At 43.0% G+C, this 16,258-nt stretch overlaps 1 protein-coding gene across 1 annotated transcript; it reads right to left on the bottom strand.

The window, feature by feature from the left end:
• Window positions 1–378: 378 nt before the first annotated feature.
• Window positions 379–3,231, bottom strand: LOC136505326 (uncharacterized). The gene is made up of 4 exons (XM_066500478.1): window positions 2,895–3,231; window positions 2,424–2,569; window positions 2,036–2,154; window positions 379–801 (listed from the first exon to the last, which is right to left on the bottom strand). The coding sequence occupies exons 1-4, from the start codon at window positions 3,122–3,124 to the stop codon at window positions 697–699; spliced, it is 600 nt and encodes a 199-aa protein (XP_066356575.1). The 5' UTR covers window positions 3,125–3,231; the 3' UTR covers window positions 379–696.
• Between the last annotated feature and the right edge of the window lie 13,027 nt (window positions 3,232–16,258).

Below are 16,258 nucleotides of genomic sequence, written 5' to 3'. Positions count from 1 at the left end.
CCTAGGAACAACAACAAACAGCACCCACATATCCACTCGCATAGATTCATAACTCAAAACGGAACAATATACATCTTGTACGTGGCATGGGCTTGAGATGATGGCATTGATGCAACATCGCCATCTTTACTGTCCAGCATCAGTGAAGCAATAAAAAACAGCTAGCACGAGCAAGTTATTTCTTCTTAGGTTAAGCTCCACAAATCTCCCGTTTTTGCAAATGTCAGCGTGGAAGAATTTAAGCAACACTGACACAACATTGATGCTTCACTCCTGTGCAGTTGCTTACTACAATGCCAAGTTACCAACCATCCACTGCCACCTGTGTCCGCACAGGGGACTATACAAGTTAGGCCTGGTTTAGTTCCAAAAAATTTTCACCTCAAACTATCACATCGAATCTTGCGGCACATGCATAAAGTATTAAATATAGACGAAAAAAAAAACTAATTGTACAGTTTGGTTGGAAATCGCGAGACGAATGTTTTAAGACTAATTAGTCCATGATTAGCCATAAGTGCTACAGTACCTACCATGCGCTAATGATGGATTAATTAGGCTTAATAAATTCGTCTTGCAGTTTCCAGACGAGCTATGTAATTAGTTTTTTTATTAGTATCCGAAAACCCCTTCCGACATCTCCAAAACATCCGATGTGACATCCAAAAATTTTCATTTCGCGAACTAAACACCCCCTTAGTAGAATGAAATGCTGTATGCAAGCCTCCGCTTGTGCTGCTTCTCAAATGCAGTAATCAGGTCATCAATTATGTCCTCCCAGTCACCATCAATTGCTTCAAGCTGGAATGGAATAACATATATAAGTTTGACTCCTCATTGGTCACCAAAAGCATGTGTAGTTTCATTAGTAGATTCACATTTGTAAGCAATAACATTGGAAAATTGAATCTTTGCCATCGACAAAGGACACAAAATTGTGGCAGAAAATTCCGAATATGAGGTTAATGGAAAAATAGTAGTATACACATTAAATCCACCACTGCAATATTGTGTTGCAACAGTGCAAAGGTTAATGTTGCATTCCATTCACAGCACAATACCATCATGAAGCATTTTGACATCATTGTGATATACAAATGTATGTTGTATTAGATACCATATAATATAATACAAAGACAACAAGGCAAACAAGCCTTCTATAATGATGCATGTGGAAACAAAAGAAATACCTCAAATAAATATTATTTTGCCAAATAAGTTATGAAAGATGCAATGTTCATACATTCAGGGTACTGATTTCATACATCAATTGACCATCTAAAATTACAATGAAGCAAGCTATGAGCCTTTATTTCTGAAACACTGATTTTTTTTATTGGGGGGGGGGGGGGGGGGGATGGTCTATGAAAACTGCCAATGATATCAACATCAAAGCAGGTACCCAAAATAAGGGAATTCACGAATTTGAGCTTATTAATCCACAGATACCAAGGAACAGAGCACCGGTTAAACAGGACTGTATTCACCAATCAGAACAATTGAATTATGTGAGAAACCCATTTGAAAATAATTTGCTATAACCAAGCAATGACAGCCAGAAATAAACGCAAGAGTTGGTTAACAAAGTTACTTTTAGTACTACTGTGGTACATGATCATGATAGTCAAAACTGGAGCACCCCAGCAGCCTCCCGTTCCACTGCCAAATCTTGCCAGCCTCTCTTTGTTTCCCTTTCTCCTTTCTCCATTAGTTACCTCTCACCACCGCTAGCAGTGAGCATGCAGTGAGACTAGTGGATAACAAAAGCAACCCTCAAAGCAGATTATTAGGAGTGTGAAGGATGTTTTGCTTCTCTTTGGTATTTGATTCATCCAGGTAGCATGTATTTTGATCTTTATTTATCATTCAGTTTTATTTACTTGAGTCTTGAACTAACAATTAATTTTGCTGCCAACCTAAGGGCACGCATGGTCCTCAGCCTACTGATTACTTACCATTAGCATCATTAACAACAAAGCCTAACAACTTAATACTCAGTAAAGCTTATGCACTACATATGGTATCTTACTTTTACCTTCTGGCACAACTCTACAGCAAGCTTTGCCCCAACACCAGCTTCTTCATGGTTATCTTTGACATCCATATTTATTATCAGCACACACTTCATCAACCTCGGCTCGCGGTTACTCATATCTGGACACAAAAACAAATGTTAGCTTCCAGTAGTTAATGGCCCTGATCAGAAAGTGTTAATTCCGGTGGGCTGCTGCTGTGCCGCTTATGGTTCCTCTCTGCTGTTGGTCCTGGTTAGCTGAAGCTTTGCAGCTGCAGACTGCAGCAGCAAGCTCAGCTGATCAGGCTGAATGTCTACAACTATGCATCCTAACAACATTGTTCAGTTATAATGGCTTTATAAATCTCCTAGACCAAAATCAGCTCCAGTTCAGAGGTGAATGAATTACCTTCAACAACCAAGTCGAAGACCCTCTCCTCAAAGGTCATTATCATATCAAACACCCCGTCGCCGGCGTTGTCCTGCCACCGCTGAGGCGCTAGCTTCACCGAGGTGTTCCTCTTCAGCATAGGCAGCAACCCATTCCTCTTGTACCTGGATGGTTCGCCACAGAAATCCAATGAGAGCAGAGCGTTTCGACTTTCAAGCTATCGTGCAGGGTGCCCGGCAAAGCAAGTTGAGCACCCACAAAGAAACGGGAAAGCAATGCCACAAACCCCGCCCCCCCCCCGTTCGGCACCCACAAAGAGACATTGCAAACAGGGACATCGAAATTTCAAAAGATTTAGAATGGTTGCTATCTGTTTCGATCAAATACGCACTGAATATCGCAGAAACCCCATCCAGAACCCTAAACACTACATTTTGTCCCCAAGGTCAGGCGAGGAGAGGAAAGATGACAGTAAGTGCTTGTACTGACAGGTCGGGGTCCTTGCGGCGGAGGTCGTCGTAGATGGCGCCATAGGGGGTGCCGAAGTCGTAGACGTTGGGCTCGTGGAGGGAGGGGCCGGGGAGCTTGACGTGGGTGCCCGTGCCATAGGACTCGACGTCGAGCCCCGCGCGGCCCAGCTGCGAATGCGCCTCCATGCTCCGGTTCATGTTCGAAGAGCACACCATCGCGAACCGCCACCTCTTGCCCTCGGCCACCATCCTGTCCTCCGCCCCCGCCGCCGGATATCGCCGTCGGCGAGAGGTCGAGCTCTCTGTCGACCTTACCTGCGGGCTGCGGCTTCTGGACTGATGTGCTGCGCTTTAGGATTCGGGCGAGGGGAAACGGACGGACAGGATGGATTTGACTAGGGGATAGGAGTCACGTTTCGGGCCCACCGGTGCTACTTTCGATCCGGCCCAGAAGTAAACCTGTGGTGTTCCAGGCCCAACAGGCCTTTTCTATACAAGGCCTAACACGGCCTTACGAATGACAGCAAATCGAGCCGAGTTCGGCACAGCTTGCTCGTTGATTCTTGATACTGCAAGTCTGTATGTGCAACGCATGTGATTTGTGAACAATCGGTATAATAAAAATTATTCCATAATTCGGTATATTAGGTACTAAATAACATATACGATAATGATACGTCCGGACTGGACCGACCCACCCGTGCCGCTCACTTGTGCGTGCATGCCGCGCGCCTAAACCCGCGTCGTGCGCCGCTTGCCCCCGCCCCACTCCACGCTCGCTGTTGCCGCCTCACTACGCCTCGCTCCCTTCCTCCCGTCGCACGGGCAGCAGCCTGCTCCCACACGTCACGCGCGCCGCCTGCCGGGCTGAGCCAAGGCCGATGCTAGTGGTGCTAATGATGGTGGTGCTCGCGCGCCGCCGCTCGCCGTCGACTCCTACCCCAACGCCTAGAATCGACCAGCCCCAGCCTTCCCTATGTTGCAAAACGCATGTTTGAAGTGTTTCAGATGTATATTTCAGATGTTTTGCATGGATATTGCAATGGTAGTTTTCAGATGTTGCATATATTGCAATAGTCATACACGTATGTTGCAAGCATTTGTTCAAAATGTTTTATCTATTTCAGACACATGTTGCAAGTGTTTTATCTAGATGTTGCATATATTGCAATGGCAAAAGAAAAGAGCATACCCAAGTTCTATAGCTTTACGTCCGCTATTCCGATCATGATTTTTCTACCCTCATGGAGGAAGTAAAGGTCCTTCCCCTTTGGAAGGCTGTGGGCGAGGAGGGATTCGAACCCCCGACACCGTGGGAAAAAGTAAAGGTCCTTCCCCCTTTGGAAGGCTGTGGGCGACGAGGAATTCGAACCCCTCGAACCCCCGACACTGTGGTTCGTAGCCACGTGCTCTAATCCTCTGAGCTACCGGCGTACCTCGTCTCCACTAGATCTCTTCCCGGGGATACCCAAAAGGAACCTTCTTCTCCTCAGCCATTTCATTTCGGGTGCCAGAGGAGTGAGCTGCTGCATTCCCCGGATATTGCGAATAATGTTCGATCGATGGCCACTCACCTCTATGTGTGAATTGGGAATTTCACTTGTCAGGACTCAAGCTACTGCGGTTACCGAGGAGGAAAATAGGCTTTGAAAAGGGCGGAAATCGCTATGTACTTACTTCTTGCCGAATGGACAGTAGGAAACCATAGCTATCTTATGTAGTACTTCCTGCCGAAAGGACGGAACCACCTATTGTAACTACTGATTTACGAATTGACGAATGTATGAAAACAACAAAATTACCTAGTTATTCAACCAAAATGGCTTTTATACTTAGGACTAATTAGGCGAGTTAGTTCATAGCCTAGTGGGAAACTGCTAAACTAAGGAGTATTCGTCAGTTTTCAGTTAGAAAGTTCAAAAGTCAAGTCCTACTGCCTCTATGGATGACTATGTTGCAAAATTATATTTAAATGTTTCATCTGTTTTAAACATATGTTGCAATCATTTCATTTGAGTGTTGCAAAAGTAGATATAGATGTAGGGTTGTTGAGCGAGCAAGAGAGAGCTAGCGCGGGAGTCATGGCGACGTCGATGTGGGGAAGAGGCGCAAGCCACACAGTGCCGATGTGGAAGACACGGGGGAGTCATCCGAGCGGCGTGGAAGAGGTGGAGTGCGAAGCGGTATGGAAGAGGCAGGCAAGGTGAAAGGTCCTAATGGCTAGAGGGGGGTGAATAGCCTATTTAAAAATTCTACAACAACAATTAAGCCAAATAGTTAGATAATTAAACGGCGAAGCGAGTAGTTGCGCTAACCTACTAAAAATGCAAGCCTCCTATCCTACAATTCTAGTTGCTATAATCTCTAATTCACACAAGTAGCTATGTCACTGCCGCTAAGTTAGTAAGCTCTCAAAGACTAACTAAAGAGCCTCACTAACCACTAGACAAGACACAAACTAGCTATCAAAACTAATTATACTAAAGAGCTTAGCTACACTAGAAATGTAAATACAAGAGAGGGGATGATATTTATACCGTCGTGGCAAGTGACAATCAATCAATTCACAATGAATACCAATGAATCCCAGTGACAAGATGACACAATGATTTTTCATCCGAGGTTCACTTGCTTGCCAGTAAGCTAGTCTCTGTTGTGGCGATTCACTCACTTAGAGGTCCACGCGCTAATAGGCATCACATGCCTAACCCGCAATCGGGTGCCGCACAACCAACACAAGATGAGGATCACACAAGCCATGAGCAATCCACTAGAGTACCTTTTGGCTCTCCGTCGAGGGAAAGGTCAAGAACCCCTCACAATCACCACTGATCGGAGCTGAAGATAAGCACCACCCTCTGCTCGACGATCTTTGCTGCACCAAGCCATCTAGGTGGCGGCAATCACCAAGAGAAAGAAGCAAATCCCGCAGCGAAACACGATCACCAAGTGCCTCTAGATGCAATCACTCAAAGCAATGCACTTGGATGCTCTCAATTGTCACCAAATGATGAATCAATCAAGTAGGATGAGTGAGAGAGAGATGGCTATGCTCACTAGGATGTATTCTCAATAGAAATGGCTAAGAGAGTGAGCAAGAGCCGGACATGGGGTTTAAATAGAAGCCCCCATGAAATAGAACTGTTGGGTCACATAAGTGACCTGTTAGACTCGGACTGCACGGGCCGTCGAACCGTTCGATGTAGGGTCCGACGCCCTACCACGACCACTCCCATGCTGCCACGCGTCCTTGTCAAACGAGCCGACCATTGCCGTCAATGGTCAAGCAGATTGTGCACTGATTACCACTGGTCGGACCCTAGGCCATCGGATCCACCATCGGACTCCACACAGGGAGGGTCTGATGCGCTCCAGTAAGGTCTAGAGAGCACAAAACCGATCAGACCCCTGGTCCGATGCCAACCGTTGGACCCAGCCATGAGTCCGACGCTGCTACGTGTCGCGTCCATGCAAATTCACACACGCAGGCACTGAATGAACTAGTGCGCGTGGTCGGTCTAACACCTCCACGAGCCCCACTAAGACTGCTGAGGGTCCAACACCAGTCAAATCTACACCAAGAGGTTCTAGAGCCATCGGACTGAGTCCAAGGCCTAGCCGTCGGACCCAGGGCGGTCTGACGCTCCCCCAGGAGCTCTCTCAAGCAGCCACGTCAGTACCCTAGTTAAGGTTAGCCATCGGACCCAACTAGAGGCTGGTCCGATGCTTCTGTGAAGCAGTCAAGCAGGGTCCGAACACCCCTGTTTCAGCTCCTTATCAAGCGCGAACACTTCACCCTTGCTCAAATGTGCCAACCACCAAGTGTATCACCTTGTGCACGTGTGTTAGCATATTTTCACAAATATTATTCAAAGGTGTTAGCACTCACTAGAATCTAAATACATATGCAATGAGTTAGAACATCTAGTGGCACTTTGATAGCCGCATTTCACGATGAGTTTCACCTCTCTTAATAGTATGGCTATCTATCCTAAATATGATCACACTCACTAGGTGTCTTGATCACCAAACAAAAATGGCCCTATGGATTTCACCTTTGTCTTGAGCCTATTTTGTTTTTCTCTTTCTTCTTTTCCAAGCCTGAGCACTTGATCATCTTCATGGACTCCACCATCATCCTCATCATGATCATCTCCATTTGCTCCACCACTTGGAATAGTGCTACCCTATCTCATGATCACTTTAGAGTAAAAAGGGTTAGCACCTAGGGTTTCATCAATTCACCAAAACTAAACTAGAGCTTTCAATCTCCCTCTTTTTAGTAATTGATGACAATCATTTCACAAAGATATGAATTGAAATTTATTTGAATCCATGTTGCTTGCCCAATCATATTTACCATGTGTAAAAGGATTTGGACAAGTTTCATGATTCCGAATTGGTAGCATTAGCTCCCCTACATTTGTGCTAAGAGTTTGGATTGAAGCTTCCACATATGCATGAATTGGAGTTGTGGGAGAGTAATGTCTATCCAAAAGATGCTAAGGTATAAGAGATGGACCTTTGAAGCAGTGATACTAATTGGAGTGCACCAAATATACCGTCCTTAGCACCATTGCTACTTATATACCACTTGGAATTTCTTGCAAAACATAAACACTAGATACCTCAGTGAGATCAATATTATAAACAAAACCAAGGCATATCTAACCATCCTATGCATGCTAGTTTCTCATTTCATCATTTAAACTTACAACTAGCATACACCACACAAGCATGTATATTGAATTTAAAACTTGTGCCATGCAAGCAAACATATGAAATGCATATTCAAATGCAACATACAAGTTTATGAGCTTGCTCCCCCTACTTGTGTGCTCAAATTTTAATTGATCCCTTTACTTTCATGTTTCTCCCGCTTTGTCATCTTTTCACTCTATCTTTGTTTCTCTCCCCCTATCTTTGTGAATTACTTCTCCCCCTTTGCCATTAAAGACCACAAAGGTTCAAATTTAGATAAGTTAAGATTATCAATATCAATCAATGGGGTGAGGATCATTTTCCTAAATTTGGTTCAATCTAGAACACTTGCCAAAGATATTTAACTCGGTTTGATCCAAGGACAAGCTTCTTCACACCTCATTTCAAGGGTTATCTTGTACCATGTTGAGTGAAACACTTATAGCTCATTTTCTAGATCAAATACTAGGTTCACAAGCCCACAAACATGTCATATGCTACCACTAGATCAAGTCAACCATAGAAGCAATAGTTGTACCATATAAACATCAAATTCATTTGATTTTTCATGAATGGGCTTATAAGACATGAGCAATTACTAGATGCACTAAACAAGTCCTTAGCTAAGGATGTATGTCATGCCAAACAATTTTACTTTGGATTGCTTGAAGGAGAGGCATGTCATATAAGTGGGGGGGTGCATCAACACATATTTGAGAAATCTAATATGTTCAACTCATTTCTTAGCTTGCAAAACTTCTTCTCATCTAATGGCTTGGTGAATATATCGGCAAGTTGATCTTCGATGCCCACACTCCTAATGCAAATGTCCTCTTTTTGTTGATGATATCTAATAAAATGGTGGCAAACATCAATGTGCTTTGTTCTTGCATGTTGAACTAGATTATTGGTTAGCTTGATTGCACTCTCATTGTCACATAGCAATAGCACTTTCTTGAACTTGATTCCAAAGTCATTCAATGTGGCCTTCATCCAAAGAATTTATGCACAACAACTACTGGTGGATATGTATTTGGCTTCGGTGGTTGATAATGCAACACTATTTTGCTTCTTTGATGACCATGAAACAAGTTATCTCCCCAACAATTGACAAGTGCCCAAGGTGCTCTTCATTTCAACCTTGCATCACGCATAGTCGGAGTCCGAATATCCAACAAGCTCAAACTTTGCTCCATTGGGATACGACAAACCAATATTTTGTGTATGCTTCAAGTACCTCAATATTCTTTTTGTAACCTTCAAATGACTTTCTCTTGGTGAGGCTTAAAATCTTGCACACATGCACACACTAAATATGACATCCGGCCTTGATGCTGTCACATAGAGTAGGCTTCCAATCATAGACTGATACAACTTTTGATCCACCATGTTGCCACTTGCATTACTATCCAAATTGCCATTTGTTCCCATTGGTGTGCTAATGACTTTGCTCTCATTCATGTCAAACTTCTTGAGTATATCTTTGATGTAGTTGTCTTGACTCACAAATGTACCATTCTTCAGTTGCTTGATTTGAAGATCATGGAAGTAACTAAACTCTTCAATCATGGACATCTCAAACTCATTAGCCATCATCTTCCCAAACTCTTTACAGAAGTCTTGATTGGTTTATCCAAATATGATGTCATCAACAAAGATTTGCAACTCAAACAAGTCCTTTCCAATCTTCTTAGTGAAAAGAGTGATGTCAACCTTACCCATTATGAATCCTTTTGAGAGTAGGAAGTCCCTCAACCTCTCATATCATGCTCTAGGTGCTTGCTTCAAACCATACAATGCCTTCTTCAACTTATACATATGGTTGGGCTTCTTGTCATTTTCAAAACCGGGAGGTTGCTCAACATATACTTCTTTATTGATATAGCCATTTAGAAATGCACTCTTGACATCCATTTGATAGAGCTTGATGTTGTGGGCACAAGCATAGGCTAGCAAGATTCTAATTGCTTATAATCTAGCAATCAGGGTATATGTTTCTCCAAAGTCAAGACCTCCTATTTGAGTGTAATCTTATGCTACCAATCTTGCTTTGTTCCTTACTACATCCCATCTTGATCTTGTTTGTTTATATAGACCCATTTAGTTTCAATCACATTATGGTTCTTTAGTCTCTCAACTAATTTCCATATTTAATTTCTAGTGAAGTTGTTCAATTCTTCATGCATAGCATTCACACAATCCACATCGATCAATGCTTCTTCTATCTTCTTTGGTTCAATGGATGACATAAATGAGAAATACTCACAAAATGAAGTCAATCTTGATCTTGTTTGTACACCTCTAGAGATATCTCCAATTATAGTGTCCAATGAATAATCCCTTGCAATATTGGTTGGTTAGAGTATTGGAACATTGCTTGAACTTGCTTTATCATTAGGTTGAGATGATGTACTAGCCACTTGTTGATCTTACACATTATCATGAGAGCCACTTGTACTTGCTTGATTTGTATCATCTTGCACATTTGAGTTAGAGAGCACTTGCACTTGATTATCTTTATCATCATTCACTTGCCTAGGCCTCAATTCACCAACATCCATATTCTGTTGGATTTAGGCCCATGTTTGGCCTAATCTAAAAATTCCAAAGCATGCACAACCTATAGTTCTATATTGCTAATTCAAGGAGAGGTTGCCTTGCTTAAATATGGGAGTCTCCTCTCTATGCAAAATACGTGAAAATGAGAGAGAAGGAGACTGTTGCTACACGCACGTGCAGCTCGCGCGCATTTTTCGCGTGAAAAATCGCGTGACTTGTGACTTATACAGTAGGCTATTATTTGTGTAGTTTCTATTTTTTTATGCTGAGCGTAATGGCGCTTCAATGTGATTGAAACTGCCATTTTAAATAGTAATAAGGTGTGTCAGTTTCTGCTGTTTGATTGCAGCATTTTCTGTCATTAAATTGGGCAGTTTTTACTGCTTGATGAAGGGAATTGATGCACTATGAAGGCCTATAAAACCAGGAGACGTTCTGGTTGAAGGGTACGGATTCACACGCTCACCTTCCCACTCGCTGTGCTGAGATTCTCGCTGCTGCGCCTCGTCGACCTTTGAGTTCGGCGTGCACCGGACTTGAAGAGAGCGGGATCTCCGAAACCACTGCCGCGAGACTCCTGCACGGGGCGGCAATCAGGTTTTTGGGCAGCGTCTACACGCGACCGCTTGGTGATCTGCAACATCTACTTCAACACGTTCGACTATGTTTTGCGTGGGATCATTGAGTAATTTCCTTGCGCAATCCTGTTCTAGTCAATATGTTGCCTGTTTACTTGTGTTATGTGCTTGCATCATTTTTTATCTATGAGTTTTTCCTCCAAACAAAATCTGGAATGTATATTAGGCACTTATTTCCAACATTCCAAAAACCTGATTGTGCCTATTTCTATGATCTAGCAATGGCAAATAATGCATCTGATGCCATGAAACTTGAGAGGTTTGGAGGTGAGAACTTCCGCAGATGGCAGACAAGGGCCAAGTTTTGGCTCATGTCATTGGGGCTGTGGTGGGTGATATACCCTGTGTTTCCCATCACAGAGGAACAGACCATGCAGTTTGAGAATGCGAATAACACCGCATTGGGCTGCATCCTCACCATTTTGGCGGATCAACTCTATGATGTGTATATGAATTACTCATCGGCCACCATGCTGTGGGAGGATTTGGAGCAAAAATATGTAGAAGCCGAAGCCAGTCGCTGGCTGTATGTATGCGAAAAGTTCTTTGATTTCAGCATGGACAGTGCTAAATCAATTGTAACTCAAGCACACGACCTCCAGCTTCTGGTTGGCGAGATTGCACATTTGGGATGTGCTTTACCTCCAAAGTTTGTTGCAGCAGCGATTGTTGCTAAACTTCCTGCAGAGTGGCATGATTTTGCTACAGCTCTGAAGCACAAAAGAGAAGAGATTTCTATTGAAGATCTCATTGCAGCTCTTGATGTGGAAGAGAAGGCAAGGGCAAAAGATGTGCAGGTGAAGAACGTGCAGAACAGTGCCAATTTTGTTCAAAACAAGAAACAATTTAACAAGAAGAAGGGTCCCAAGGCAAATAAGGTTACTAGCTTTAAAAAGAAGAAAACAGAGAAGAAAACAGAGAAGAAGGATCTGAAGAATCTCACCTATTTTGTGTGCGGTAATCCTAGTCACTTTGCCAAGGATTGTCCCGACCGCAAGGACAGGACCACTGAACTGAGCAAAAAGTTCACTAATGTGACCATTGGCGAGGCCTCGACTTCAGGAGGGTACGGTAAATCTCCTGTTGTTTATTCTGTATTTCAGTCTATCGACTGGTGGGTTGATACTGGTGCAAATGTTCATGTGTGTTCTGATGCTTCCTTGTTTTCTTCATATCAGGCAGCAGGGACTTCTAGCGTCCTAATGGGAAACGGAACACGTGCTTCTGTTCTTGGTGTTGGTACGGTAGATCTGAAGCTCACTTCAGGGAAAACCATCCAATTGAAGAATGTCCAGCACGCACCTGCGATAAACAAGAACCTGCTGAGTGGGTCTCTCCTGTGTAGGAGTGGTTATAAGCTAGTATTCGAGTCGAATAAAGTTGTAGTGTCTAAATTTGGGGCTTTTATAGGAAAAGGCTATGACAGCGGAGGCTTGTTCCGCCTAAGTACTATGGATTCTTGTTATAGTTTGAATATTACTACTGGTTTGAATAAAAATTCTGCTGATGTATGGCATTCGAGGTTCTATCATGTTGGTTTTGATACAATTGCTAGAATGTCCAGATCTGAGTTAATTCTTAAATGTGACATAGTCAAGAATTCTAAGTGCCAAACTTGTGTGCAAGCAAAACAACCTCGAAAACCTTTTAAGGCATTAGAGTCTAAGAAGAATCTGGCACCACTAGATTTGATCCATTCTGATTTATGTGAGATGAATGGTGTTTTGACTAAAGGAGGAAAAAAGTATTTTCTTACTTTTATTGATGATGCAACACGTTACTGTTATGTTTACTTGCTGAAGTCTAAGGATGAAGCGCTGAACTATTTTAGAATATATAAGGCAGAGGTTGAGAACCAGTTAGAAAAGAAGATTAAGAGACTTAGAGATGATCGGGGAGGAGAGTATATCTCTAATGATTTTTCTAATTTCTGTTCTGAGCATGGGATTATCCATGAATTTACACCACCCTATTCACCACAATCAAATGGTGTAGCTGAGAGGAAAAACCGGTCTCTTACAGATTTGGTGAACGCCTTATTAGAGAGTGCCGGTATGCCAAAGATGTGGTGGGGGGAAGCAATCTTGACTGTAAATTTTGTGCTCAATAGAGTTATCACCAAGAGAAGTGACATAACTCCATACGAGGCATGGAGGGGCAAAAAACCCAATGTTAGCTTTCTGCGAACATGGGGATGTTTGGTGAAAGTCAACATTCCAGAGCCGAAGAAAAGGAAACTTGGGCCAAAAACAGTCGATTGCATTTTTATAGGATACGCTCAGAATAGTCCTGCCTATAGATTCTTGGTAGTTAAATCCGATACTCTAGAGATTATAGTAGATACAATAATGGAGTCTAAGGATGTTACTTTCTTTGAGGATATCTTTCCTATGAGACCAAGTAGCAGTACTTTAGAGAATCTGGATGCAACCATTCCTAACTCTGAACAAGTTGAGAACATACCTCTGCGAGAGAATAATGAGGAGGATAACAATTCAGACATCACTCCGCGCAGGAGTAAGAGACAAAAGGTTCAGAAATCTTTTGGAGATGACTTTATTGTATATCTTGTGGATGACGTGCCTACGACTCTGGCTGATGCTTATGCGTCTTCAGATGCTGACTATTGGAAAGAGGCAGTCCGTAGCGAGATGGACTCCATCATGACAAATGAGACTTGGGAAATCACTGAACGTCCTGTTGGGTGCAAACCTATTGGATGTAAGTGGATTTTCAAGAAAAAGATGAGACCAGATGGCACGATTGAAAAATATAAAGCGAGGCTTGTGGCCAAAGGCTTTACCCAGAAAGAAGGAGAAGATTATTTTGACACCTATTCACCTGTGGCCAGGTTAACCACCATTAGGGTGCTCATTGCATTAGCTGCTTCCTATGGTCTACACATTCATCAAATGGATGTAAAGACAGCTTTTCTTAACGGAGAGTTGGAGGAAGAAATCTATATGGAGCAACCTGATGGTTTTGTGGCTAAGGGACAGGAGGGTAAAGTTTGCAGATTGTTAAAATCATTATATGGCCTAAAACAAGCACCCAAACAATGGCATGAAAAATTTGATCAAACCTTAACTTCTGCTGGTTTTGTTGTAAACGAAGCAGATAAGTGTGTATACTATCGCCATGGTGGGGGTCAAACAGTGATCTTGTGCTTGTATGTGGATGATATACTCATATTTGGGACTAACACTGCCATGATTGACGAGGTCAAATCATTCTTATCTTCATGCTTCGACATGAAGGATTTGGGTGAAGCAAGTGTTATCCTGAATATTAAGTTGATCAAAAATGAGAATGGGATTATTCTAAATCAATCTCATTATGTGGAAAAAATACTGTGTCGCTTTGGCTTTGAGAATGCCAAAGTATCCCCTACGCCCTACGATGCTAGTGTAAAGCTAAGGACAAATAAAGGCGAAGGGTTGGACCATTTGAGATATTCACAAATAATTGGGTCCCTCTTGTATCTTGCTGGTGCAACACGTCCCGATATATCTTTTGCTGTGAGCAAATTAAGTCGTTTTACTTCTAATCCAGGGAAGGATCATTGGGATGCACTGGAGAGAGTGCTACGTTACCTGAGAGGTACAATCGAATATGGAATTCACTATACTGGTTATCCATCTGTATTGGAAGGATATAGTGATTCCAACTGGATTTCTGATGCGGATGCAATTAAAGCCACGAGTGGCTATGTGTTTACACTAGCAGGTGCTGCAGTTACCTGGAGGTCATGTAAACAGACCATTTTGACGCGGTCGACCATGGAAGCTGAGCTTGTAGCACTTGACACGGCTACCGTTGAGGCCGAGTGGCTAAGAGAGCTACTCATGGACTTGCCACTGGTAGAGAAACTAGTTCCGGCAATCCTTATGTACTGTGACAACCAAACGGTACTGATCAAAGTTATGAGTACTAAGAATAATTCGAAGTCCTCGAGACATGTGAAGCGGAGGCTTAAATCTGTTAGAAAGCTAAAAAACTCCGGAGTAATTGCTGTGAATTATATTCGCAGTGAGAAAAATCTAGCAGATCCCTTTACAAAAGGGCTTGCACGGACAACGATTTCTGTTGCAAACATGGACATGGGGTTGAGACCCATTTAGTTGCAAAGTAATGGCAACTCATTTCCTTTGATAGGAGATCCCTGATTTGGAAAATGAGAAAAACAAGTTACTGTTGTAACAGGGAGTACAGATTGTTAAAATAAGAATAATAAAAAAAAATTACCCATGTTCCATGAAATGCACTCTCTTCTGTATGGAAGGCTGGCTATTATGCCTTAATGTATTCTAGTGTCCACCGAGGGAAAAGGTATCGTCCTACAGGATACCTAAAATAAATACACCTATGTGAGCTAAACTGTTAGGTCGCAGTTCATGAGAGTGGGGTACTCTTTGGAAAGCTCATGAGAAGATCGAGGAGCAAGACCTTTAAAAGCTCTGTTTGGACTTGGTGTTCTTGCAGCCTAGTACCAGTTGGATCTTCAAGAGAAATCTGACAGCAAAAAGCTATGAATTCAAGGCTTAGTCCATTCACAAGCTGCTGGAAGATGGACCTGGTTGATCTAGGTGTAAGTTCAACCCGTACGGGACTTATACTGAAAATCTGGTATATATAAAGAATGTTCAGTACAGCAGCTTTGGAATTGGTGGGGGGTTGTTGGATTTAGGTCCATGTTTGGCCTAATCTGAAAATTCCAAAGCATACACAACCTATAGTCCCATATTGCTAATTCAAGGAGAGGTTGCCTTGCTTAAATATGGGAGTCTCCTCTCTATGCAAAATAGGTGAAAATAAGAGAGAAGGAGACTGTTGCTACACGCACGCGCAGCTCGCGCGCATTTTTCGCGTGAAAAATCGCGTGACTTGTGACTTGCGATGAGCGCGACGCGTACGTGTACAGCAGGCTATTATTTGTGCAGTTTCTATTTTTTATGCTGAGCGTAATGGCGCTTCAATGTGATTGAAACTGCCATTTTAAACAGTAATAAGGTGTGTCAGTTTCTGTTGTTTGATTGCAGCATTTTCTGTCATTAAACTGGGCAGTTTTTACTGCTTGATGAAGGGAATTGATGCACTATGAAGGCCTATAAAACCAGGAGACGTCCTGGTTGAAGGGTACGGATTCACACGCTCACCTTCCCACTCGCTGTGCTGAGATTCTCGCTGCTGCGCCTCGTCGACCTTTGAGTTCGGCGTGCACCAGACTTGAAGAGAGCGGGATCTCCGAAACCACTGCCGCGAGACTCCTGCACGGGGCGGCAATCAGGTTTTTGGGCAGCGTCTACACGCGACCGCTTGGTGATCTGCAACATCTACTTCAACACGTTCGACTACATTTTGTGCGGGATCATTGAGTAATTTCCTTGCGCAATCCTGTTCTAGTCAATATGTTGCCTGTTTACTTGTGTTATGTGCTTGCATCATTTTTTATCTATGAGTTTTTCCTCCAAACAAAATCTGGAAT

This window comes from Miscanthus floridulus, chromosome 14 (assembly GCF_019320115.1).
Source record: "Miscanthus floridulus cultivar M001 chromosome 14, ASM1932011v1, whole genome shotgun sequence".
In the NCBI taxonomy this organism is placed as follows: Eukaryota; Viridiplantae; Streptophyta; class Magnoliopsida; order Poales; family Poaceae; genus Miscanthus; species Miscanthus floridulus.
The sequence above is the reverse complement of the archived record's forward strand: the minus strand, read 5'-3'. Positions and strand labels throughout refer to the sequence as shown.